General features: G+C 42.4%; 1 protein-coding gene across 3 annotated transcripts in view; it reads left to right on the forward strand.

Annotated features, from left to right (window-relative positions):
• Positions 1–23,899, forward strand: part of FAT3 (FAT atypical cadherin 3) — a 357,170-nt gene extending 333,271 nt beyond the window's left edge. Inside the window, exons 23-28 of one of the 3 annotated variants that reach the window (XM_054187680.1) lie at positions 5,987–6,140; positions 7,411–8,066; positions 10,216–10,329; positions 13,971–14,030; positions 16,633–16,668; positions 17,287–23,899. In XM_054187680.1, coding sequence (XP_054043655.1) covers positions 5,987–6,140; positions 7,411–8,066; positions 10,216–10,329; positions 13,971–14,030; positions 16,633–16,668; positions 17,287–17,906 — 1,640 coding nt within the window. In that variant the 3' untranslated portion in view covers positions 17,907–23,899. The remainder of the gene's footprint in view (positions 1–5,986; positions 6,141–7,410; positions 8,067–10,215; positions 10,330–13,970; positions 14,031–16,632; positions 16,669–17,286) is intronic. The other 2 variants (XM_054187684.1, XM_054187685.1) reach the window with 2 other exon arrangements.
• Positions 23,900–24,526: the final 627 nt, after the last annotated feature.

A 24,526-nucleotide genomic window follows, 5' to 3' on the forward strand; every position in this document is an offset into this window, starting at 1 on the left:
TTGGGAACGGGGTGATGTTACGTCCCTGTTTTGGGAATTGCTGGAGGGATGCTTTGTATGCACTAGGAGTGTGCCCGCGCTGCTGCTGCGAGGGTTCGCAGGGGGAAATTCACAGCCCCTTCGAAGGGCCTGGCTCAGGCCATTTTGAAACCTGACAAACAGCATGACTCTCAGAAACAGCTTGGCTCTTTGGACTGAAATTTCCCACGAAAATTCAACCAAGTGTTTAAAGTGTGGTTAAGCTATAAGCTGCTGAATAGGAGGTCTTAAAATGGGAAATGTCACACAACCTTAATAATAGAGTGGCATTAGCAGGTCTGCCAATAGTTAATGTATGTTTATCTGCATGAATAAGAACATGAGCAATCGCAGCAATAGAAGGCTTTACTGAAATCAAATCCGAACGCTGCGCCAAGCTTTTCAACCACAGAGAGAAAACTCGTGCTTGTAAAGCCTGCAATTATAAGTATATTTACTTCCTTTTAATTTGATCAGTCCTATATACATCTGGCTTTGATTGAAGTACATGGCTCACATGAGTGTGCAATTTTATTTGAACATGAAGCATTTGAGCAGAAATATCTACTGAATCAAGGACTGCGGGCAGAGTGAGAAGACAGAAAGTCATTGTTTTCCCCTATCCTCATTTTTTCTTCTTTTCTCTTTTCCCTTCATTTTTATGAACGGAGATAAAATCCAAAAAAGGGAAAAATGCAACCTAGCACTTAGCTGGTGGTTTTAATACATGTTTAAAGCATGTTGGCAACATTAACACATGGGTGTTTTTCAGGATTAGGTAGTTCATAAGAAAGACATTAGGGAAAAATAAGTGTATTAATACCATAGTCATGAACTGACTTGGTCATACTTATGTTCTCGATCTTCCTTTTCCACACACACAAACAAACCAGCATGCTGTACTGTGAGCATACCAAATGCGCGTCAGTTAATTTTTAAAAGCTTTTTAGAAATTTGGGGGGTTTTAATCTTTTTTATAGCTATGCTTTTAGACATCTGGGTTTAAATTCCCACTTTAAAAGCGCATACCAATCCTTTCATAGAAAGCGCCAGGTTAACAAAGACTGAGGCTCATTTTCATCCCAGCTAGAGGCAAGAGGCACGGCAAGAGTCAGTCATCTGTTTGAAGACGGATAGGTTAAATCTGAAGTGGCAGGAATATGTGTGGTTGAAGAACACACGGTTCTTGAAGGTGGCCTGGTAAGTCTATAAACATACCAAAATACAAATTGTATTTGTATTTGGATCTGGGAGACCTGGGACCTCTTCACCTTCAGTTCTTCTCACTGGTTAACTTGCCATAAAACGCTGTGTGAGCAGGACCAAGGGCAGGCCTGTTTCTGGATATCGAATTTGTCAGGTCTAGCTGCACAGCAGGGAAAGAAACTGCACGGGGAGATCAAATGCAAAAGCCAAAGCACGTAACAGATAAAAGCCAGCTCCTCTTGCATGTGATAGATAGAAACAGGAGCATACACATGTTCTGAAAAAGAATTGGCAGCAGTTCGGAGCATCCTCTTTAATAAAGCCAAGTAAACCTGAGGATAGACAGACATTCAGATGCTCAGGCTGGGAACGCTACCAACAGAGATGTTCGCTGCATAAAGGCGTCCCATCTGCTGATGGCACCGTGCCTGCCTTTTGACACTGTCTCTGCTTATTAAGTGCCAAGCAAACATAGGTATAGGCAGGAAGCCTGTGTGGCGTCCTCGCTTGCAGCACGTTGCTCTTCAGTAAGGTCTGGGCTGAAAAACCCCTTTTCCTCTGGATAGGGACATGCCAACAAGGCAGGAAAAGAAGCTGTTGGAGTCAAAGTGAGAAGGTGAGACTCAGATACATAGAGGGGACTCAGATTAGTGGAGGAGCTTGAGAGAAGCCCTTTAAAACAACCAGAAAGCCCAAGACTATGAGTAGGCAGAAGAAAGGTTGGACTCGATGATCCCAAGGGTCTTTTCCAACCTAAATGATTCCATGATTCTATGAAAGCTATGTCTAAATAAATGTTTTAGATCACGAATGAGCTTTGACGTGAATCTTCTGATCATCCTCTCTCACTGTGATTCCTGTTTGGAGAGGTGGGGTCTCGAAGGGCAGGATCAGGCTTCCCTCTGGACGCTGCTGAGCTGGAAGACGTGCACCAGGATTGCAACTAAAGTGATCCTAAGGCCATGAAATGGTGCACTGAGGGTGCATCCTCAGCAGCAACTGGTTTGCTCCACAGACCCACCGCCGTTGCTCTGCAGGGCTTGCTTATGTAGATATAGCCTAAAAGGGCTATGTCATTGCTCATCGCTTGTTGTTGCTCCTAGGCCAGCTGTTGCGGCACGTGCTGAGGGGGCTGTGGTCCCACCCCCGCCATGTTGCAGATGTGTTTACCAGAGCTTTCTGTCTTTTTCCACTGTTTGCCTCTGAAGCAAGGCAGTGGTGACGTCACAAAATTTCCTACCGTGGAGAATGCACATCAACATTTTCCAGTGTCAGTGTGCAAAATGAAATATTTATATCTCTTGGAGGGAACTCAGATGGACTGTATGATCTTAAATGTTGATGAATTTCCAAGACTTCCAGTGCCTTCATCACGAACAGGAGCAAGCCCTAGGCTGCTTGAAAGGGTCTTTCCATCCCCTGCTGAGAGAACAGGGCACTTAGTCCTGTCTTCGGCTCTGTTGTCCTTGGATGCAGGAAGTTTGCTTATTATTCTTGTGCTAAACAGGTGGGAAGAAATGCATGATACATTACTGGAATATTAAATTAAAAGTGTTAGAAAAATTATTTGTGAGACCCAAGATGCGCAAGGATTGCATTTTGTCCGTGGCTGTGTGGCTACAGTGTGCAGTAGCGAGCAAAATTACGGCCTGAGAGGTTTGGAAAAGCATAAAAGGTCTGGCAAGTCTGCTGGCCGAGTCGATATGTGCTGTGTACTGAGCCGTCGTACCAGCTCTTCACTTCCCTACTCCATGAATTTCGACATATGCTTTGCTGTGTTGGAGACCTCCTGGGTGAATGCTCTGCAGCTCTGAGCACGTGTGTCACGGGAAAGTTCTCTGTCTTCTGCCAGGGGCTCAGAGTTGGCAGGTGTATGGCAGGGCTTCCAATGGGAGGAAAAGTGGCGGTAAATATCTTGGTTTATTGCCTTTTTTATTTCTAGCTTGGATCCCTGGACTTAGAATCTATGCTGAATACTTCAGTCTTCTAATATCTGACTGTGTTCCACCATCATTAAATCAAATTCAGTCAAAAATGTAGGCTTTCAGAAGCAGACTTTATATTTTGGTCTTGTTCATACGTTGTCCAATAGTGCTCTGACCCACCTGGAGCATTCAGTTTTGTCTCCTCTTAGTATAAAATGTTAATTGAAGTTAGCGCATCTTTAGTATAATAGGCAAAAATAATAGTGAACAAATCCATGTTTCTTTTATGCTTGGTGATATTTTTTTTTTCCTTCTTTTTTTACCAAATCAGTATTTGGTAAATTTTTGGTAAATTTGGTAAATTTTTTACCAATTTGGTAAATTGGTAAAAAAAAAATCAGAAAAAAAAATCAGATTTGGTAAAATCAGTATTTCTCAAGTTTTCTGCAGTGAATAAATGTAACAGAATATGTTACAGACTGGGAACCGAGAACTTAATCAGCTGAAACACATACAAGACGTGAAAAGAAAGGGATTCAAAGGCTTTGTCTTACAAATGACTGACAACTAGTAACTTAGGTACAGAAAGTTGGTTTTTAAAGTCACTTTGAAGTTATGTAGGTTTAAAATATCAGATAACAAATAGAAGAATATATCTATTCTGCTATTATATAAGGCAACAGATTTGTTTATGAATAAAATGCTTTATATTTGAATTGAACATTTTCATTTCAGTTAAACTCATGGAGATCATAAAAAATACATAAAACATTACTGCAAATTTTTGAACTATAGATGTCACTGTTCGGTCATAAAATGAAGCACTGAAACAGCCTTATTTATTCATGCTGTGATTTCTACTTACAGTATTTCTAGATCAGCTACTTTGCCAAGTAACGATAAATCTTCCATAGGAATGGTATCAAAATGCAATGCCTGGTGCAGTCGCAGTTTTGTAATTCTTCAGACCCAGATCTCTACAGGTCCAGAAAGTTGTTCACATTGTCTGAATGAGATATGTTTAAGACACCAAAAATATAATCCCATCCTGCTGATGCTGACCAAACATGCTTTCTAGGAATCCCCAAAGTTGAATCTTTTTCTGTTCTTAACTCTGCAACCTTGAAAACAGCAGCGCTTCTATCTCCCTTCTTGTAGCAGGACAACAAAACAGCGTGATATTTGAGTATCTATTTCCTTCATCTTCAATTAAATAGGACTGGACTCTTGACTGAATACGCCAGCAAGTCTGGTTCCAAGTTTGTTCTCTAAAGCCTGTCCTCCAGAAAGAATTCGATTAGAGTAACTGAACAAGGCGAATTGAACCGCATAGGACATAAAAGATGTGGGAGTCTTAATGCAGAATTGCTTTTGCATCATGCCTCCACTGGGCTTTTCCATAGCGTTTCCATGGAACTCTTTTCCTTGTAACTGTGATGGAAATTCCCACCTTGTTTCCTAGAACAGTGACTTTTAAAATACTTTTTTTTTTTTAGATGTATAGATATAGAAAGTTTTTTAAAATATGTTTAAAAAGATCACCATTGAGAGACGATATTTCAGCTACATCAGCTTGATCTCCAATAATCTTGACACTGAATTGAGTTGCCTTCAACCGTTTCAGCTCTAACTCCAGCAGTACTGATGGCAGGAAGGTTCCTTGTTCCAGTTGTTTAATATACTATATTCAATAAGTATGTGAACCCCATAACTGGAGCTTGACTCTTGCCTACACATCCATTTGGGGCATTTGGATTGTGTAAGTAGTTTCTTTAAAAATCGGCCAAAGTTTTTTACAGATGTCCAGGAAAATTTTCCTAGTTCAACATCTCTCATCTAGGAGTCTTTCCATCCCAGGGACTGCCGACATGTTTCTTGCTCTTTCCGAATGAAAAAGCACTCAGATTTCAATATCCAGTACACAACATAAAGAGATGCACTGCCTCACTGGATTTCTTTGTGACCTTAAATAAAGTTTTTATTAATGGCATTGTGCCACATGAAATCACATGGAGAGGAAAAAAAAAAAAAAAGGAGATTTGTCATTTGATACTTGGCAGAGTGAACTGACGGGTTTAAAATCTTGTTTTTACTACCATGTTGCTCCTCTGTTGGCAAGAAACATGGAAGTAGGACTTCGATCCTCTACAGGGTCCCCCTCCACTTGAGTGGAGTTTTGTCTGAGGTATTGAAGCCAGGGATTAATCAGTCTCTTAATAGCACACACTGCACATAATCAGCTCTGATTAGGGCTGGTGTTGCCCAGGTCAGCCGGTATTATGAAGGTTATAGTTCATACCTGGATGATGTGCTTTATGAAAGTAGTAAGTATCACTATCACGTGTTTTATTACTGTCACTATCCATACTGTGTCATCCTTGTGAAGGGCAGATGTGGAAAAGCTCTCAGCTCATGTATTTGTTCTTCAGTGAAACCCCTAAAGGAACGTGGGCTGCCACTATCAGCAAATATGGTCTGTGGTTTCAAACATATTGGGAGATTCATCCTCGATCTAGAATATTTCTTTTGACCAGAGTTGTTCATGGATGACATTTATTCTTATCTGAATCATGACGATCAGGATGGTCTAGGCTGCAGCGATTCCTCTGGTGCCTGGTTGTAGACATGAGCCCTAATTGTCCAGACGTCCCAGATAAACAAATTCGCAAGTGGCATTAGTGTAGACCACACAGACGTACCAGAATGAGTATAAACATCCCCTTTCCTCCACAGCACAATATATTATTTGGACTAAAGTAGCCTAATGGATCCCCTTGCGTCTAGGCAGATACAGTGGTCGGCTTCTGATGTATTTCTCTGTGTCCCTCACCTCCCAGGCTACCAGTGCAATTGCCTCTCCCAGTTTACTGGAAGGAATTGCGAGTCAGAGATCACAGCCTGCTTCCCAAACCCCTGCCGGAACGGAGGCTCGTGCGATCCCATCGGCAACGCTTTCATCTGCAACTGCAAAAATGGCCTGACGGGAGTAACGTAAGTGACCCTCTCCAGGTGGGCCACGGGAGCTTTTCAATTCAATGCTGGTGGGCTTTTTGATCAGGCATTTTGTACCCAAAAGCTATGATTCACCTAGCAAAAAATAACCCAAAACTTAGTTTTAAGTCTAAGCTAATGACAGATGAGAAATGCATGAGGTTTGCATGTTCAGGAATTCTTTTCTGAACTTGGCCCCCTAAATTATTGTTTCAGGATGTTATGTCCAGACAGTTTTCACTGAGGTATGCACACCTAAGTGTTAGAAGCTTTTTGAGCAATCCCATAAAGCCTGTGGAAGCTGCTATGTATTCTTTTTTTTTGAAAATGAATCAATTATTTAGTCACCTTAGCCCTGACATAAAAGCCAGATTTACTGCATTCATTTTAATAGGCACAACCTGGAACGCAGAAAATTCCATCTGAACATGAGGAGGAACTTCTTTGCTGTGAGGGTGGCAGAGCCCTGGCACAGGCTGCCCAGAGAGGTGGTGGAGTCTCCGTCTCTGGAGACATTCCAAACCCGCCTGGACGCGTTCCTGTGCAACCTGCTCTGGGTGACCCTGCTCTGGCAGGGGGGGTTGGACTGGATGATCTCCAGAGGTCCCTTCCCACCCCAATCCCACCCTTGTTCATGTACCTGGTGTAGGAACAGAAAATCCCCTGACCTCCCCATCACCGTGCTTTTTTGTAATATAGTTTGTGTACTGTTTGTACTTTTTGTTCTGTCTTTTTTTTTGATCCCCTCTTCTTTCCAGTTCTCCTCTCTCGTTAAGGTTCCCCCCACTTCTCTAATATTTGCTCATTTTATCTCCAGCCCTAAATAATTTTACATAGTATATCCTCCTCTTCTCTTAAATAAGTACTCTGCTTTTTTTAGTATATTTTTTCCTCAACTATTTTCGCCTTTAATCCTCCTAATACTTTGTGTTGAATCCCATGGGATGGTCCCAAAACAATATAAAAAGCCTGAGATTCTCTGTTACATTCAGTGAGCCTCATTAGAGTCAAGGAGCCTTTTTCTATCAGATGCTTTAAACTCTTATTTCCTTCTTGATGTTTCCATTATATTATCTAAAGAACCCGTGGAATAGCTGTATAAAAAATTAGATACCATTAAATAATATGATAGTAATAATAAGATCATTTGCCAAGCACCAGCAAGGTGTTAACTGTAATGTACCACTTTGACAAGATAAGTCATCGTGTACAAGCTGGGTTGTTTACTAGGTGTTCTCCAAACTCCAAACTCTCCTTTTCTTCTTTGAAGGTGTGAAGAAGACATCAATGAGTGCGAAAGAGAGGAATGTGAAAATGGTGGCTCCTGTGTCAACGTATTTGGTTCATTTCTGTGTAACTGCACCCCTGGCTATGTGGGGCAATACTGTGGTCTTCGCCCCGTGGTGGTTCCCAATATACAAGCTGGGCATTCATACGTCGGCAAGGAGGAGCTGATAGGAATAGCCGTGGTCCTGTTTGTCATATTTGTGTTGATCGTCCTCTTTATCATCTTTCGTAAGAAAGTATTCAGGAAGAACTATTCCCGCAACAACATTACGCTCGTACAGGACCCGGCCACTGCTGCCCTGCTCAACAAGAGCAACGGCATCCAGTTCAAGAACATCAGGAACAGCGGAGACACCAGAAATATCTACCAAGAGGTTGGGCCTCCACAGGTTCCGGTGAGGCCGATGGCCTATACCCCGTGCTTCCAGAGTGACTCAAGGAATAACCTGGACAAGATAGTGGATGGGCTTGGCGTGGAGCACCAGGAGATGACCACATTTCATCCCGAGTCCCCTCGAATACTGACGGCCAGGCGGGGGGTGGTGGTGTGCAGCGTAGCTCCAAACTTGCCCGCAGTGTCTCCCTGTCGTTCCGACTGCGACTCCATCAGGAAGAGCACGTGGGATGCTGGGACAGAAAGTAAGTACCACTGCATGCTGGTCTCGCTCTTCCCTGATGTAGGTAAGGGTTGCCTTCAGGGTGCAGCAGGTACAGTGGCACAGGTAGTCTTAATGCTTCAACCTCATCCACTTAAAATTGTTACATTTCTCTAAGTGATTTGATTTAATTTTGAAAGGTTATAATTAAACTAGGCATACAAGACCTCTACTTCTATGCATTATGTATGACTAAACGCATTTATTTCACTTCTTCAGAAAGCACAGATGAGTAAGTGCTCTGAGCGTTCTTCAAGTGTTACAATGCAATCACCTTTCTATTGGAAAAAATAATTTGGAGCAGAATTCTCGAGTATATACTCTGCTAGGTTTGGGCAGTTTGGCTCCCATCGGAGTTAAAAACATTTAAACCTTCTGCGGGAAGCAATTGTGTTTTGCAGCAGGGACAAATGAACTAATATTCTCTACTTCCAGTGTCTATGAAATGAAGCAGAAAATCATGCACTACTTACAGGATTACCTTTTCAGTCCATTGCACTCCCATCTGCATCCGGTATCAGGCTGATCACAAAATTTCTGATCCCCACACTTACCCTGTTTGTGCTCTGGTGGTTTCTTGCCTGATAACACAGTGCCCCCTCCATTCCTGAACGAGTTGCTGGACATGCAGCAAACTTCACATATTCTGTAATAGCAGGAAATACGAGTTTGCTGGGACAGAGTTACAGTCCTATGTTTGTCTGTCCGTGCGAGTCAGAACATGTCAATATGGACTGGGAAATGTTTGCTTTAGCATACGGGGGTTTTTTATGATGTTTTCTCTTTTCAGACATTTTCCCTAATGCATCTTCAACCCCACTGCAACGCAGCCTTAACCAAAACTGTCAAAAAAACCTCCATGACACAGAAACCTTCATACTCCTGTAGTTTTAGGCAATAGGAATTGAGGGAAAGAGAGAGGAATCTGGCACTGCGTCATACCTGTGCCCTGACCTGCACACTTTCATCTAAGGCAGCAGATTGGCTAAGGTCTTCTAGTGAAAAACAGGAATTATTTTTAATTTCTTTGGGCTGCATTTCACAGTTGTGTTGTGGTTGACCTGTTAAACCACTAAATATAATTTTGCTGATTGAAAGCATCAGCACGCCAGCCCCCATACATGCTCTGTTCTGTATTTTATTGGGTGTTTCTGCCGCAGACACTGCTGGTATCTGTATGAATTTCTGCACAGCGTGAGGCCGGGCCGTGGAGACGGACCTCGGCTGTCAAGGAGTGGGAAGCAGTGCAGCTTTGCTACTGCAGCACTCGCTCCATCTACTACATACCCTGCTTCTCAGCAGGAGCAAATCAGCCCGTACTGTATGGGGGCGCCTCACGCTGGGTAGAAATATCTGCAGCTAGCAGGTGGAGGGCTGTACCTACGTGCTCGCAGCACCTGAGCTTGTTCATTTGTAATTAGCTCAGGTATCTTATCTCAGTGCTTACTGTGGAGGATAACTTTTTATGGTCCTTATTATCACCCGTATAATGTATAGGCGACTGTGTTTATTCATGTGTGTTTAATTACGTGAGAATTTATACCATAGGTTGCAGTTACATTTCTAAACTGTGTAAGAGTTGTCAAGACTGAATGTCCCTGGTGAAAAGCAATGTAAATCGAAGCATAATCTATTATATGTCAGTGGTGGAGCCATTAAAATCTGATCCAAGGGCCACTGATATGAATACAAAGATGCACAGTAACTTTATTGAGCATTGGATGAGTCTTTAATGAGGCTCTCATATTAGGAAATGAACAGTAAAGGTAAATGTAACTGTGATCTCTTGTATAAGATGTTTATACCACATTTTTTAAGTCATCATTGCTGCTGAGACTACATGTCATCTAAAAAGGTGATGCTGAATATAGGTGATTCTTCCTTGATTATTACAGTGGTGTCAGCCACTTGAAAGACTCTTTGGGCTTCAAACACTTCAAAAGTCTAGGTATCTTCCATCAGCTGCCTTCTTGACCAATAGGTCATTTTCTCTGTCTGAAGGGAATAATTTTATTCTGACAAAAATAATAGAAGGCTACTTGTTGGCAGGATTTAGACGTCTCTGTGGTATAAATAGACAAACGTGCATACCTAGAGAGTACCATTTTGCTTTTTTTTCGCTGTCAATGAAGGTAAAGGGGTTGATGACGCTGAAGAAGTGACCTGTTTTGCAGGAAGTAATAAAGGCAGCAACTCCGAAGTACAGTCCCTCAGTTCCTTCCAGTCTGATTCCGGTGATGATAATGGTAAGAAATGGTTTTATCTTTATTATGCTTGGGACGGAGCTATTTAACTCTCTTTCTAATTATTTAAAAGATTTAGGTGACATCTAGAAAACCCTTTAATGATGCTAGAAGTCATAAAGTCTTGGGTCCAAATTCTCACTTTGTGTCCATTTCTTAAATTATAGGAACATAATTAAAATCTTGATGGTTGGACCTGTTGTATCAGCATAAAGCTTTACAGTGAATTAGAGGTGTGATACAGCAGAGTCATGTAGAAATTGTATAATTTTCCCTCTTGGGAGAGGATAACTTTCATGTTTCATCGGTCAAATTAAAGGGAATTTGTGTGCCGTTTGCCAGGTCTCGTGCATGGTCCCAACAAAACTCTCCTGGTGCTCGGCAGCAGCAATGAGGGGACGAGCCCGTTCCTGGTGGCTTGGCCTTTCCCTGGCGATCACGGCTCAGCGAACAATAGAGCACCATTAAATCCTTGCTCGGTGCATGTTCATTCCCCGCTCTCATGTCCTACATCATTATCTCAGCGGGCGACATGGGCAGAGCCATACACACAGCCTGAAAGAGGCCTACAAAGTCAGAGCAAACCTTTGTTCCTGCAGCCCATGTATGTTGAGCGGTGGGTCTGAGAAAAGGCAAGATGTTTCTGCCAGGGAGGGATGATGGATGTCAGGGAAGCCTCATGCAGATACGCAGAAAAAGATTAGCACAAAGAAATTGCACTTAGTTTCCTCAGCCACCAGTTAATGAACTGTCTGGAGACTCAGTTCCTCAGTCATGTCATGCAGCTCTTCCCTAGGTACTCCTAAATGTTGGAAAACGCACTTAAAGAGAAGTGCACTTGCAGTTCCTTTCAGTTCAGCTGTAGCTGAAGCATCAAGAGTATTTTTGTCAATTTTCTCAATGCTTTTCTGCCCCTGCACCCCCAAAAAAACCCTTTAGTGTTTTTTTAGAATAATTATTATAATTATGATTATTTTAATAATATATATTTATATTATAATTACTTTTAGAATAATTATTCAAGTGGTCATTTGTTGTATGTGATTACTTTTTATATCTCCCAAATTCTAATTAAGCTTTTCAAGCATTCGCTCCTGCCCCCATCTAAATGAGTGACACGGTACCCACTGAAGCTGGATCGGACCTTCTGTGCCCCCTCACTTTTTGTGAAAGCTGTATTTACAATACGGCCTTTAGAGATAACAGTGCTAGTTCAGGGTCTAAACAAATCCATACCTCCAGGGAGAATTAGGGAAGAAACTGAAATCATCTAAGTTGTTTTGCAGAGGTTAATGCAAGACTGCACGTTCTGGTTTTCTTGCAGCGGCAGGGAAAGCTTGCAGTGAAAGACCTGAAAATATAAATACAGGCATAAATAAGCATATACATGCTCATATATGTGTACATAGGGGCTAATGGATATCCCTCTGGAAGCCATAAATCCGTCCCCTTCCTGTCATTTTAATTCTTTGTGCTTCACATCCCCGCAAAGGTTAAAAGGTTGTCAGTGAAACCGCAACAAACGCGATAACAGCATCCGCGCTCTTTGGGGAGAGAGGACGGGCTGCTCCTCCTCCAAACTCCTTCCCCCAAAGCTGAGGGCGATGTTGCCTGGTGCTTGAGTCACACTGCTGTACAAAGGTCTGTGCCAGCACTGCCTTGAGAGACTGGTTAATCGGTTCCGACTGGGGAAACCTGTTTTGCACCTGAGAAGCACTGGGATGCGTCCCGCTGAAGGTGTGAAGAGCCCTGTGCTGTTCAGTCTGTACCAGGTGCAGGCAGCCTCCGCTCACCTCTCCAGGGTGCCTGGAGCCTTTTCTTACTGGATCGAATAGAGGTTGTCTCACCCTGCAAACTATTTTTGGGTGTGATTTTGAGGCTACTTTTATTTCTTCCACCTTATTTGTGCCGCTTTTAAATTGCTCAGTTCCCCTAGTCTTGCTGAAAGTACTTAGCGATATTTTTTGCGAGCAAAAATAAAAAATTTTTATTAGCCACAATTCTTTTAAAAAAAGAAGTTGCACACTTGCGGGAATAATATTTTGAGAAGTCACTTCACAGGCAAGTTAAAAGTTTCCGCGGTAAGCTATTTTGAATGGGGGAGGATGTGACAAAAGTGTATTTTTAGGTTCCTGTCTCACTGCAGACCAATAGCTGGTTGTGCTGGGAAGGCCAAGGCACTGCTGTCGATGACACCAGTTTTGGATTTGGCTGTTGCCGTGCGCTGAGCTGCCTGGGGTAGAAGCTTCCTCCCTTCCGCAAACACGCTCTGCTCAGCTCCCAGCAGAGCCAACCCTCAGTCGCAATGAAGACTGTGCTGGCCCTGATTTTTGGCCTTCTGTTTTTCACTCTTGGTTGTTCTGTTACAGTTTACTGATTCCCTCCACCTCTTTTCCCACCCACGCAGCAGCTAATTACATGGAGTCACTTATTGTTCCATAATGTTTATTATGCATTAGTCAATACAAGCCTCCGTAGTAAAATAGCAATAACCAATAACCAAAATAACATAGACGTGCTCAACGTAGACATAGAACATGGTTTCTTTGGCTTACCAAGGCTCTTTTTGCCAAGCCTTCACAAGGACTGAGGAAATGGGATGAGATCCTTGATCCCATGCCCAAAATTTAACAAAGATGTCAAAATATTCAACATATATTTGAATGGCACTAATGCAGCTAACGTTTCTTGTGACCTCTAAGTCTGTTGGCTGTGTGAAGCAAAAAAGTATGTCTTGCCCAACATTTACGGTCCTATTCTTAGCCTACTCCAACGCAATCATTTTTTTCATAATTAAAGACAAAGGAAAAGGGATTGATCCAGTACCCACTGAACCAGAGCTTTACCTCTGGTTTTGGTGGGTTTTATTTCAGGTCCCCAAAGGCAAGGGTGTTAGTTGGTCCAAAATGCAGATCATCTAGAGAACCACACATTGTAGGCCTGTTGGACTCCACATTAAACAATTGCAGTCTATCTTAATTATTTCAAGGGAAAAGTATGTTTTGGTGAAACACGTGCAAAGAACACACAAAGCATTTGTGAAAATACCCTTGTCACAGATCAAAATTTGAACCACACCTACTTGGATGCGTCCTCCTAATTATAGCAGTACTACTTAACGTCCCAGAGGTGTTACACAGCAGAGCACAAATGGTAAATAAGTACAACATTCCCCTTAGGAAATAGATTGAGCTCAGCACCGTTTCAGATGGTGTGATGGTCTAAAAGATAATGATCCCTTGGAGCACATGGCACTGTCTCTGGAGAGCTTTAAGCAAGAATGGATTAGAAATTAGTGTCAGGTAGACAAGATACCGCTTTGGTTAATTGAATCAGCTGGCCAGTCTGCTTGAATTTATGAGGTGATACACATCATCCCATATGCCTTTCTGGAAATGCTGGTTTGGAATTTATCACCACTTTGAAAATGTATGGGATTATCTGAAATGAAATGTCCTGCAACCCACTGCATAAATCATGCATTGGTTGGCAGCCTTTTCTTTTTTTTTTTTTTTTCAATGTCAGTTCTTTCCGTTTGAGACATTTGAGACAATTTATTGTGGTAACATATGATGTGTGTTTTAAATACTAACCTGAAGCTGTCCTTCCCCTCCCTTTATTTTCTGCTTTCCCTCCCCTGCAAGCTTCCATAGTGACTGTCATACAGCTTGTCAACAATGTAGTTGACACTATAGAAAATGAAGGTATTTAAATTTTTTTTTTCTTGTTATGCAACAATGCTTCCTGTTTTCATTGTGAAACATTCCAGCAGAACCTCACTAATCTACACTGACCAGCAAACCCGTGGAGGGGATGGGGATTTGCAGATCAGCATGTTCACCAGCAAACACGAAAACACCAGAGTGATGGTCCACCAAATATCTGTGGGTGGTTGGAGGTGGCAGAAAAGGTGTCAAGGCCTTCATCCTCTGCTGTTCAAGTCAATGTTTTTGCTTGCTTATTCCATTGCCTTCAGAAAGAATAGGATTAGGTTGATAATGGAGACAAATAATTGAGATTATCCCGGGAAACAGAAGACGACACAGGAAGGCTGTTGGGTATCCCAGGCTGCAGTAAAGCTGGGCTGTGCGCTCCAACGGGACCACGTGGAGAGGAGCAAAGTGGTGGCAGGCAGGTGGCTGGTTTCTCCCAGGTAACGCAGTCTCAAATAGAAGATGTGTAGACACAACTGCATGGATGCCATGTAGCAAGGCAGCCTCCTGCCACGGCGTTTCCCCTGGGGCTGATGTGCCCATTGAATAGAGCAGTTGGGTCCAAGGACCTGGAGAAACCTCAGGCACATTGTGTTACAAGTGAACTGGTTTCCCTACCTGTAAAACAGGAATATCACTATTTTCCTCTTCTGTAAAGGAAGGAAACAGAGGAAACGTGATAGGAAACATCACAAAGATAAACATTACCTTCATTTAATTGTGCAGCATGTATCTTATCCTTGGGAAAATGTCAACTCAACATCAACTCAAGTTATCCACAAGTCCAAAATTTAATCTGTCTTTAGAAAATTTAAGCCAGGTTTTGCAGACTTCAGGTAATCCAATCTGAATAATGCTTAAAGATGATAAAGTAAATTCTTTATGGGAAACGACTGATTTTTTTTCTTGAGCTAGTGTCATGGTTGTTTTGAGAAACACTTTTATTCCTAGCTAGCGATGGGACTTCTGTATTTGTCTATAGTATATTTACCGATTTCCTGACATGTAAGAGTGCCCTTCTTCTGGCTATCAAATAGAATCAATTAGCCAAGGTTAACTCAAAAAGAAAGTCCCACTCAAAAAATAAGAGACTTACACTGGAAAGAAAGCACAGATGCTGTAAATGGCGTTGCCTTCCTAAAGGAAAGCTTAAGCAAACACATTGGCTCCCCATCATGCTTTACAGGTCAGAAAAAGCCAGTCTGGCAGCAATTTCAAGAGGCTGTCACCGAAAATGCTTTACCCACTTCCCAGTTCCTTATATGCGACATATGAATCTCGCATGCGCTGCGGCAGAGCTGGTGAAAGCGGTGAATCGTCAGCTGCACTGGAGCTCCCGGTGCGTGTCGGGCAGAACCGCCACTGCGGAGCCGCGGGAGGAGGGGGCTCCTTCCCCTGGAGCTGCCGGGGGTCGTGCGAGTCAGCAAATTAGTGAGGTTCTCCTGGATCCTGAAAGCACACAGCTCAGAGGGACCTGACGCATCTCGGGTGCAATGTCATTAGACTGACCAAAAGATGGCAAATCCTCCTTACAAAAATGAGAGAAGTGGAGAAGAAGAGTGGTTAGGGCCGGTTCAGACATTGCTGCTAAACCTGCAGTAGCCCCAACCCTCCTCACCCCAGGCTAACGCAGAGCAGGGAGAAAGCTACTGTCTGGCTAATGAGAGAACGAAGATATCACCGTCACCACATGCACCGTGTGGTGACAAGCAAGGGCAAGAGCGGTGTTAATAGATGGAGGCCTGGAGAATAGTCTTCTCTTCCCTCGTCTGTGGCTGAGCCCCAGAAGTTAAGTTCTGTGATGCCATAAATGTCTGTTGTATCTGGCCAGACGTCCTCCAGCAACGCAGTCCAGAGACCTTGCCCAGTGACTTCCTGCATGAAGCCCAATAACATGCGGCTGAACAAGAGCATCTCATCTAGAAAACGCTGCAGCTTATTCCCCGCTCTTGTCTCACATAAAACCTCTTTCCTTGCTCTCTCCCCCACCCCTGCACCCTCTCCATACTGGAATGCCTCCCTCCCCACCGGCTAGCATGGCAGTGCAGGTGGGAGGTGGGTGTGGGGTGGCGAGGCATTGTAGCTGACGGCCCCATTAAATGGCTTTGTATTCTATTCTATTCAGGTTCTTATACCGTGCCCATCACCATGGTATCTGAGCCCAGGTGGGCCCAGATTTGTTTGAACCGGCCCTGAGAATGGTAGATTCTTATTTTTCTGTTTCAAAGTGAACAAGTGAGAGAGAAATGTACTTTGCAATTATAAACCGTAGAGATGGTGGATAGCCCTTTTTGTATTAAGAAATCCAGCTCTAATGTAATTCCGTATCTGTTCAGTGAGGGTAAATAATTAAGACGTGATAGAAAAGGAATATAATACATGACATAATAATTTCTTTATGTATGTCTGCATTTGACTGGGCAAGCTTATCTTGTACGCTAAAATAAAGAACAATTAAAAATCCTATTAAAACGACACTGAGGCAGCTGTACTTTAGAAATATGCATGCAGAGTTTTGTATTTTCACGTGTAATGCTATGCTGGTAACAAGCTCCGAGTTACCAGTTTTTACTTTTCACTTTGTATCTGACAGTGTCTGTTATGGATCAAGGACAGAACTACAACAGAGGTGATTTTTCTGAGACACTTTCTGCCTGTTGGACTGGGCTGGGGTGGGCAGGGCATCAACTTGATCTGTTTTTTTCTTGAACTGCTTCACGTGTCCTCTTTTGTTTGAATTCTGTTGCGTTCAAGTGCTGCATGAGAATGGCCAGCCACTCTTTTTATATTTCAGGATCCAGTTTTCAGTCAATCAGGTTATTTGCTTGCACACTTTCTTTCTTGAAACGAAGTCATTGGAGGTGGAAGGGGAGATTAGAGTGATACCATAAGCATGCCTTTATAGATTTTTTTCAAATAGCTGTGAAAAGCATTAATTCAGAGATTTTTGTAAGTTTGATTTCTTGGACACGTAGTTTCTAATACAACCTAGTAGCATCCTAAAAAGCGAAGTGCCTGAGAGTGGCCGTGTTTTGTTTCTTTGCCTGTTTGCATTAGCATCATAATACAATTTCTTCTCCCTCCCTACCCCTCCGGTCAGAGCATGGCTGACCTGTGTCGATGGCCTGTGGCGCATGCTGTGATTTGAACGTGCTGCGAGGACTGAGAGGCGAGTGCATGCAGGACGCTTCGTTCTCATTAGTGACCCCATCCTAACGGAGCTCTGTGGTTCTCTTTCCTGCTGCAGCGTATCATTGGGATACCTCTGACTGGATGCCAAGTGCTCGCTTGTCCGACATCGAGGAGGTGCCCAACTTTGAGACGGCAGATGGAGGCTCGGCTCACCACGGCAGCACCAGAGAGCTGGAAACGGATTACTACCTTGGTGGCTACGACATTGACAGCGACTACCCTCCTCCTCACGAAGAGGAGTTTTTAAGCCAGGACCAGTTACCACCTCCTCTTCCAGAGGATTATCCGGACCAATATGAAACCCTCCCGCCCTCGCAGCCGGTCTCAATGGCAAGTACACTCAGCCCCGATTGCAGGCGACGGCCACATTTCCACCCTAGCCAATACCTCCCTCCTCACCAGTTCCCCAATGAGACGGACACCGCAGGGTCTCAGACTGGGAACGAATTTAGTACTTTTGCTGTTGGCCCAAGCCAGAACACAGAAAACGTTAGTGCAGGTAAGATGCCCTTATCCTTGCACAACTCTCTAGATGCCTCCTCCTCTGACGTCTCAGCCAGCTGCGGCTTTGATGACTCCGAAGTAGCCATGAGTGACTATGAAAGCGTGGAGGAACTCAACCTAGAAAATGTTCACATTCCGTTTGTGGAGACCCAGCATCAAACACAAGTGTAAAGGAAGCTCCCCTCTTCTTCTTCTTCCTCCTCTTCCTCTTCTTTTTTTTTTTTTGGTCATTTGGTCCAATTAATAGTATAAATATTGAGAAGAAATTTTGCTGAAGGCGTATCTATATATATTGGGCAAGGCAAAAATACAGTATAACCCATTATTAACTTGTTCAGAAATGATACTGTATGTGCAGACACGAAGAGACCAATTGTGTTATGTATTACACATCACAAAATTGTTACAGACAATCTGGAGAGTATGTACCTTCTATTTATTACCAAGAGTAAAACTCAACTTTTGAGGCAGGGGGACACAATAATTGCTAAATAATTTCTTTCTCTCCCCCAAAGTTTGATTTTTTTTTTTTTTTTGGTATTGTATTATTAAAAGTGTTACAGTGTTATGATCTCCCCACAGTATTAAGGAACTGGTATGGATCATTCCAAGATGCACTGTTGCATGAAATTTTATGTCAGTGAAAGAGTGAAAGCAATTGATGGCTGGGGCTGCTGTGTACAACACGTCAGATGGCTGAAAAAACAGCATTTACAAATTGACCTATGAAAGACAAGCGACCAGTCATTTGTCCATAAATATTTATCTATACTTTTGTTCATTGCATAGCATTTCATTCTGCTTTGTGTGCATATAGAGCAACATATACACAGCGTATATTTACTACAAATTGGCCTACTTTGGTTGCCATTTTTTAAAACCTGATGGCAGGTGCATGTGCATAACTTCACCCCTGTGGACTTCTAAAAATGTCAGAGTTTGCTCAGTAACGGCCCAGTTTTGCCTCAGCTGCATATGCACAGCCTCCCTTGACTTCTGTATGCAACGTCAACGTGTCTCTGAAAACATCGGGAAACCCAACTCTCTACAAAGCGCTGCTGATTTCTTTTGAAATTCCTTGCTTGGGCAATCGCCTCTCTAGCAGCAGTCATCGTGCTGCAATTATTGCCGTAAAGTTGTTTGCAATTAAGTTGCATATAAAGCAGCTGAAACTTCACATCGTTAGCTTAACGTCATTTGCCAAATGTCCATCTTTAGAGTTTACGGGATGAGTTCTCAGCTGATGTGAACTGACTCGGTCAGTGGAACTGCACGGACGGGCTGCAGCCAAAGATCTGTCCCTAGATTTTCCGCTGGATGTGTGATTTCCTAGGATTTGAGGACTTCCAAAGGTTGTTTGCAGACTTCAGAATATGGTTGTGGGATAAGGAAAACCACGGCATCAGTATGCTTTTCTGCTTCCCTCAGCCTGATGGGAGTAAATGGCCTTTCACACTGCTTTGGCCTGAGCAGCTAAGTGCAATATGGAAATAGGGGGTTTTCACTCAATGTGTTAAAGCAGATTATACATACCTGTTGCTTAGTTCTATGAAAATGTTTTTACCACTGTATTTTACAGCATCTGTGTACTTTATACAGTGAATGTGAGTCTGCAGTCTGCATTACTGCTGGGTTTTCATCCATTTCTTCCATGGCATAATTCAGTCATTGTTATAGACGAACAGATTCATTAACAGTTTTCCTCTGCTGCTTTCCACGTCCTGTCTCCTGGTCAAACATCTTAGCTGAATAGTTTCAGCAGTTATATTCCAGGGCAACATGTTCTTGACTGACTTGAGTTTCACTCAAAATTAAATTATGGGCCATTTCTTGACATACAGGAAGTGTTTATTCACATAATTGCCCCCAACAAAAAGAAATTGTTCATAGAATGTCATTTAAATAATTGCAGCTTGTAACACTTTTAATAAAACAGGATTTCTAAAATTCTCTGTGTAGGTACAATCTGTTGCTGCTTCCCTCCAATAGCTTATATAGCTGTGAAAGAGTGGTGCAGATATTTTCTTTGGGGTGATGCAGCAATTCTTCACTAGTAAACAGCTCATTATACAGATACATGAATAAATTGAGTGAACTTCTAGAAAGACCACGTACTGCACATACAAGTATTAGCAAGTACTTGTCTGCAAATAGTTCCTGTCCATTGAATTTATGAATGTCACTCGGTCTTCTCAAAGTAAACATGCTTCTGTAACAGTGATATATTCTGAATGTGCTCATGGTACGTTTCAACCCCTTTTCCCTGCTGTTATCCCTGTGTTTTCAAGAAGAATAAAAAAATGGAGATTTGTATCGCGATTGCAAGGAACTGAGAGATTTGCCAATAAGCCACGAAATGGTTTGGCAAGCCTAGAGGCACAGGTAGAGGATGACTTGCACTGGTCATGAAGACTATGTTGCAGGAAAGCAGATGCAATTAGATTGATGTCTCTTGAAGAGTAGGAACATCTCCGTTTGGAAAACAAAGCTGCAAATCTAGCTGCACTTTTAAAGCTGGTGTGACTTCCTGAGAACGTGATGCTCTCTTAGCATCGGGCTGCAGTTCACATGGGGTGTGCTCCTACTCAGTTTTGGTGTGAGACGGTTTTATCCATTATGCAGTTAGTTCTGTTTGAGCCCCCAGCTAGTTATGAACTGTACTTGCCATCTGTTTCCTGTAGTGACAATTCTTGAGTAAGCCTGAGACACCGATATCAAAACTTTACTTGGACATATCGAGCGTGTCACGAGGGAGAACACCATGGGAGCCTAGCAGTTGCCATACAAAAAAATAATCAATGTTTCTTACCAAGCTTGTTGCCTCAGAAATATCTTGTTGGTAGTGAGTTTTACTAGTAAAATATGCATAAATACAATGTATAGTACTTTTTCTGTTTTGATGTTGTTGCCATTGCATTTCACTGAACGCCTACTTATTAAAGTGCTGTTGGGAAGGTGCCAAGGATCACCCATTCGGCCTTCTCTGTCCCGCTCATGATTTCTATACCTCAATATCTCCTCCTCTCCAAATCGAATAGGCCTAATCCATCTTCAAATAGAGGCTCCTCTGCCAATATTGGTACTTCTGTGGCCTTTCTGGTTTTGTTCTGGCTCTTTTTGGTAGTGATAAGACCTGAATGCAGATCTTAAGGTGAAATACCTCTTAGGGAGTAAGGTTTTCATGTTAACATCTCTCTTGTTAATCCAAACCATTTTATTTTCTTTTTAATTCCTGCTCTACATGGACAAGCCATAATCTTCTAACCTGGAAGATAATAACACATTCATAACCTAATGTAAGAATTAGTGGTCATATTATTCCATCCAATATGTAATTCTTTTTCTGCCATGTGATGATTTTTATATTGCTGCTGCTGTCATTGCCAGGTCCCCGGTTCTGTTAGAGCTTCCCCTCACATCTCTGCTTATCCTGTGTGTCGTATTTCAACTCACGTTCCTGTAGATGGCTCCACTACACGGTATTTTCTTTCGGGAGCATCTCTAGGAGAGGTTTCATAGACTTAATAAAGTACTTTTGAGCATCAGTGGATTATAATTCTTAGGCTCAGGGTAGTGTTTGCTTTTTGTAAAGAAACAACAACAGAAATAAGCAACTTATAGAAATGCAAATGCATGATTGTATCAGAAACCACTGACTGACTTTGCCAAGGGTGCATGAGTCGGAGTAACAGGGTGCTTGCTGCCTGGGTTTTGATCAGGTTGAGAATGTCATGCACATTGACAGCCTTTTGGTAACTCTGGCAATGGAAAGAGCCTTAAAGTGACTGACAACATACTTTATGCTGACAATAACGCATTAGTGGCCTTGTGCAAAAGGAAAAATTAGGCTTATGTAACTTTCTTAAAGATGTTAATTATTTTGCCTTCATATTATAAACATCCTATAAAAAAAAAAAAGGCGCACACACACACACCCCGCAAAACCATAGATACTGGATATGGTTGCAGTCCTGAGCCAGTATCGTATAGCAGGGGAAAGGACCAAAGGTGACACCAAGGAGCTGCAGCATCATTTCCCTCCCATGGGGCCAAACAGACGGCCTCAATAGAAGACCACCGTAAAGTTGCCTTTCTCTAGGACCCTCCTATAGGACACAGCATATGAAGGCAACCAGGAAGATGTCACAATGCAGAGACACATGACAGTGCCGTGATTTCCAGGCAGTCAAGCTATTTTCCTAAAGCTGGGTGACATCTTTGATCCTGAATTATCCCATGGGTTTCCTAAGCCTATAGTTGCAGTACAAGGCTGGGAGGAGTCAAAAGCTTCTCACTGCTGCTGTTTTCCTGAAGTCAGAAAGTTGTGTGCTCCATCTCTCAAGCGGGATCTCCCTCTCCACATGTCCCACAGACAAGTTAAATTCCAGTCTTCACAATTTTTTTTTTCTCCCCTTTTCCAAATTCTCTAGTGTAGTCTGAAGTAGGGCAAGCCTTGATGTATTGGTACCCTCTCCAGTCAGAAACTCCGACTGGGTGCAGCACAGCGAGGGAATACACGCCACTGAAATGCTGATTACTGGGGAGGCAGCAGCCTGTTGTCTCTGTGAGCCAGGGAGGTGGTCGACTTGGACAATATGACATAAAATTTTTTTTTCTTGGCTCAGTATAACTTCCATTGCAAAGAGAAATGTGGGCTGGACAGGACAAATGGTTAAGAACACAGCTTTACTCCTCACCGAGTCCTGCTTGAAAAAGCTAAATGAATGGTGTAGCATGTCCTTATAGCCGATAATGACTGCAGTCATGGGAGAGAGAGTTGAAGGTGCCCTGGACCAGTTTTGCTAAGCTTTGTTTGAAAAGGTAGCATGCTTAATAATGGAGAAAACCAGCTTTTTAAAACCAGTAGTGAAACCACATCTGTGGTTTGTTGGTATTTTTTGGAGCTACTCACTGATTAATAATGGACATTTCATAGGTTTCCAATGATAGAGCTACATCTACACATTCATTCTCTGATGGTTTAGCATCATCTACCATGCCGTAAATCTGTGCTTTTTGCCTGTTTGCATCTCTGTTCCTCTCAATACACCAAACTGTGTTTTGAGCCTTAGAAATTTAGACTATTGCCCATTATCCATGGCATTTAGCCTGTGTTTCATAAACTTGACATTTAACATCTCCATTATCAGAAGGGCCATTCAGTTAGTAAATCAGCTGCATCATCCAAGGGATGGGCGGATGGGGAGGAAATGAAATTAAATTCATTTCTCTATGTAATAATGAAAAGCAATAATTGCAAATATGTCGTATTACACAAAGGCCATAAGTAATCTTTACCAGTGTTAAGAGTGCACTTGAACTGTAATGTGGAAAGAGATTGGAGCCCTCAGAACTGTAGCATTCTTCTGTCATAGAAATACCTGAATCGCTATTATTTAACAATGCAAAGAGCCCATACTGCCGCTTTTCAGGAGGTGACAAAGATGTTTAGGAGTGAAAGCAGTTCTCTTTAAAGCACTGTATCGGAAAAGATTGTCTTGTAAATTTTACCTGTCGCAAGCAGGCTGGTTTGTAAAAGATGTATGTTTTGGTGTTTAAAAAGAAGTTTATAAAATAATGTATATAATGGTTTCAAATTACCAGGCTTTTGTAGATATTTGATGCCAATCAGGTCGCTTTAATTTTTTTTGTTTGTTTGTTTGTTTGTTTGATACAATTCTAAAGAGTCATCAAAGTTGGTTTAAACTTCTAAGGTAACAGCAAAAAAACAAAAGAGTTTTAGATTTGAAAACTTTTTACTCATTTCAAAATGTACTGTAACTTTCCTTTGGGTTCAGCTCTTTTTGTTTAACTTTTTTCTGTTTTTAAGAAGATGTTTTTTATTGACTTTTTTTAAATGAATGTGTTTTGCACAAAAAACTAGAGATATGATTTTTATGCCATTTCAAGTAGGTATTAAGAGATGTCATTTCACCAATGACAACAAATTCAACCTTATGCAAAAGGGAAGGTTTATCACTTTGAGTGGGTATAGCCCTTCATCCGAAAACTAATTGTTCCTTCATAATTGCTGTTGGCAGTATTGTCTTGTGTTCTTTTGCTATAAAAACAAAATAACGAAAAAAAAAAGTGTACAGGTTTGTAACTGCCAAAATTTGCTAAAGTTGATGGTTAAAACAAGTTTTCCAAGTAAACAAAAACAAAAGCCCAGCTGTGTTGACTATTTCTTGATTTTTCTCCTACTTTCAAAGGAGGGAACAAGATAAGACACGAGTTCTGCAAGGAACGTAGTGTTTCATTGCCTCTCTGTGTACGGGATTGCAGAAAATGCTACGTTTTTGGACTCTTCAAATTCATTTCATTATTACATGGCAATTCCTCCGCAGGGGCCCCTACTCGCACTGCAGAGCTCTCTTGCCAAGACTTGCTTAGCTGGTGTGTGTACGCTAAGGCAGTTGCCTAATTAAATCCACGTCCTCAAATGAGGCGTCATTGCATCATGTAGCCATCTAGACAGTGAGCTCCATCGGCTGAGACAATTTCAGGGACAATCCAGCTGTCCTGTGTCAGCTGCATAGTAGGGGTACGAGGGACAGGTGCATAAAGCAGCAGCCATCTCCACAGTGCAGCAGGACAGATTTGCCTCCTGCCATGGCCATCTCCATCCTCCAGCATCATGGCACTGGCAGCTGGGACCAGCTGGGACAAATTCAAGTGGGAAGTCCCAGGTGTGTAAGCACTGCCCCAGAAAAGAGCTACCCTTCTGGTAGGGATGATGCTCATTCCGCTCAGGGGGTTGCATTCAGGAACACCCCATTTACTTCTCCTTC

Source organism: Rissa tridactyla, chromosome 1 (genome assembly GCF_028500815.1).
Source record: "Rissa tridactyla isolate bRisTri1 chromosome 1, bRisTri1.patW.cur.20221130, whole genome shotgun sequence".
NCBI classification, from domain to species: domain Eukaryota; kingdom Metazoa; phylum Chordata; class Aves; order Charadriiformes; family Laridae; genus Rissa; species Rissa tridactyla.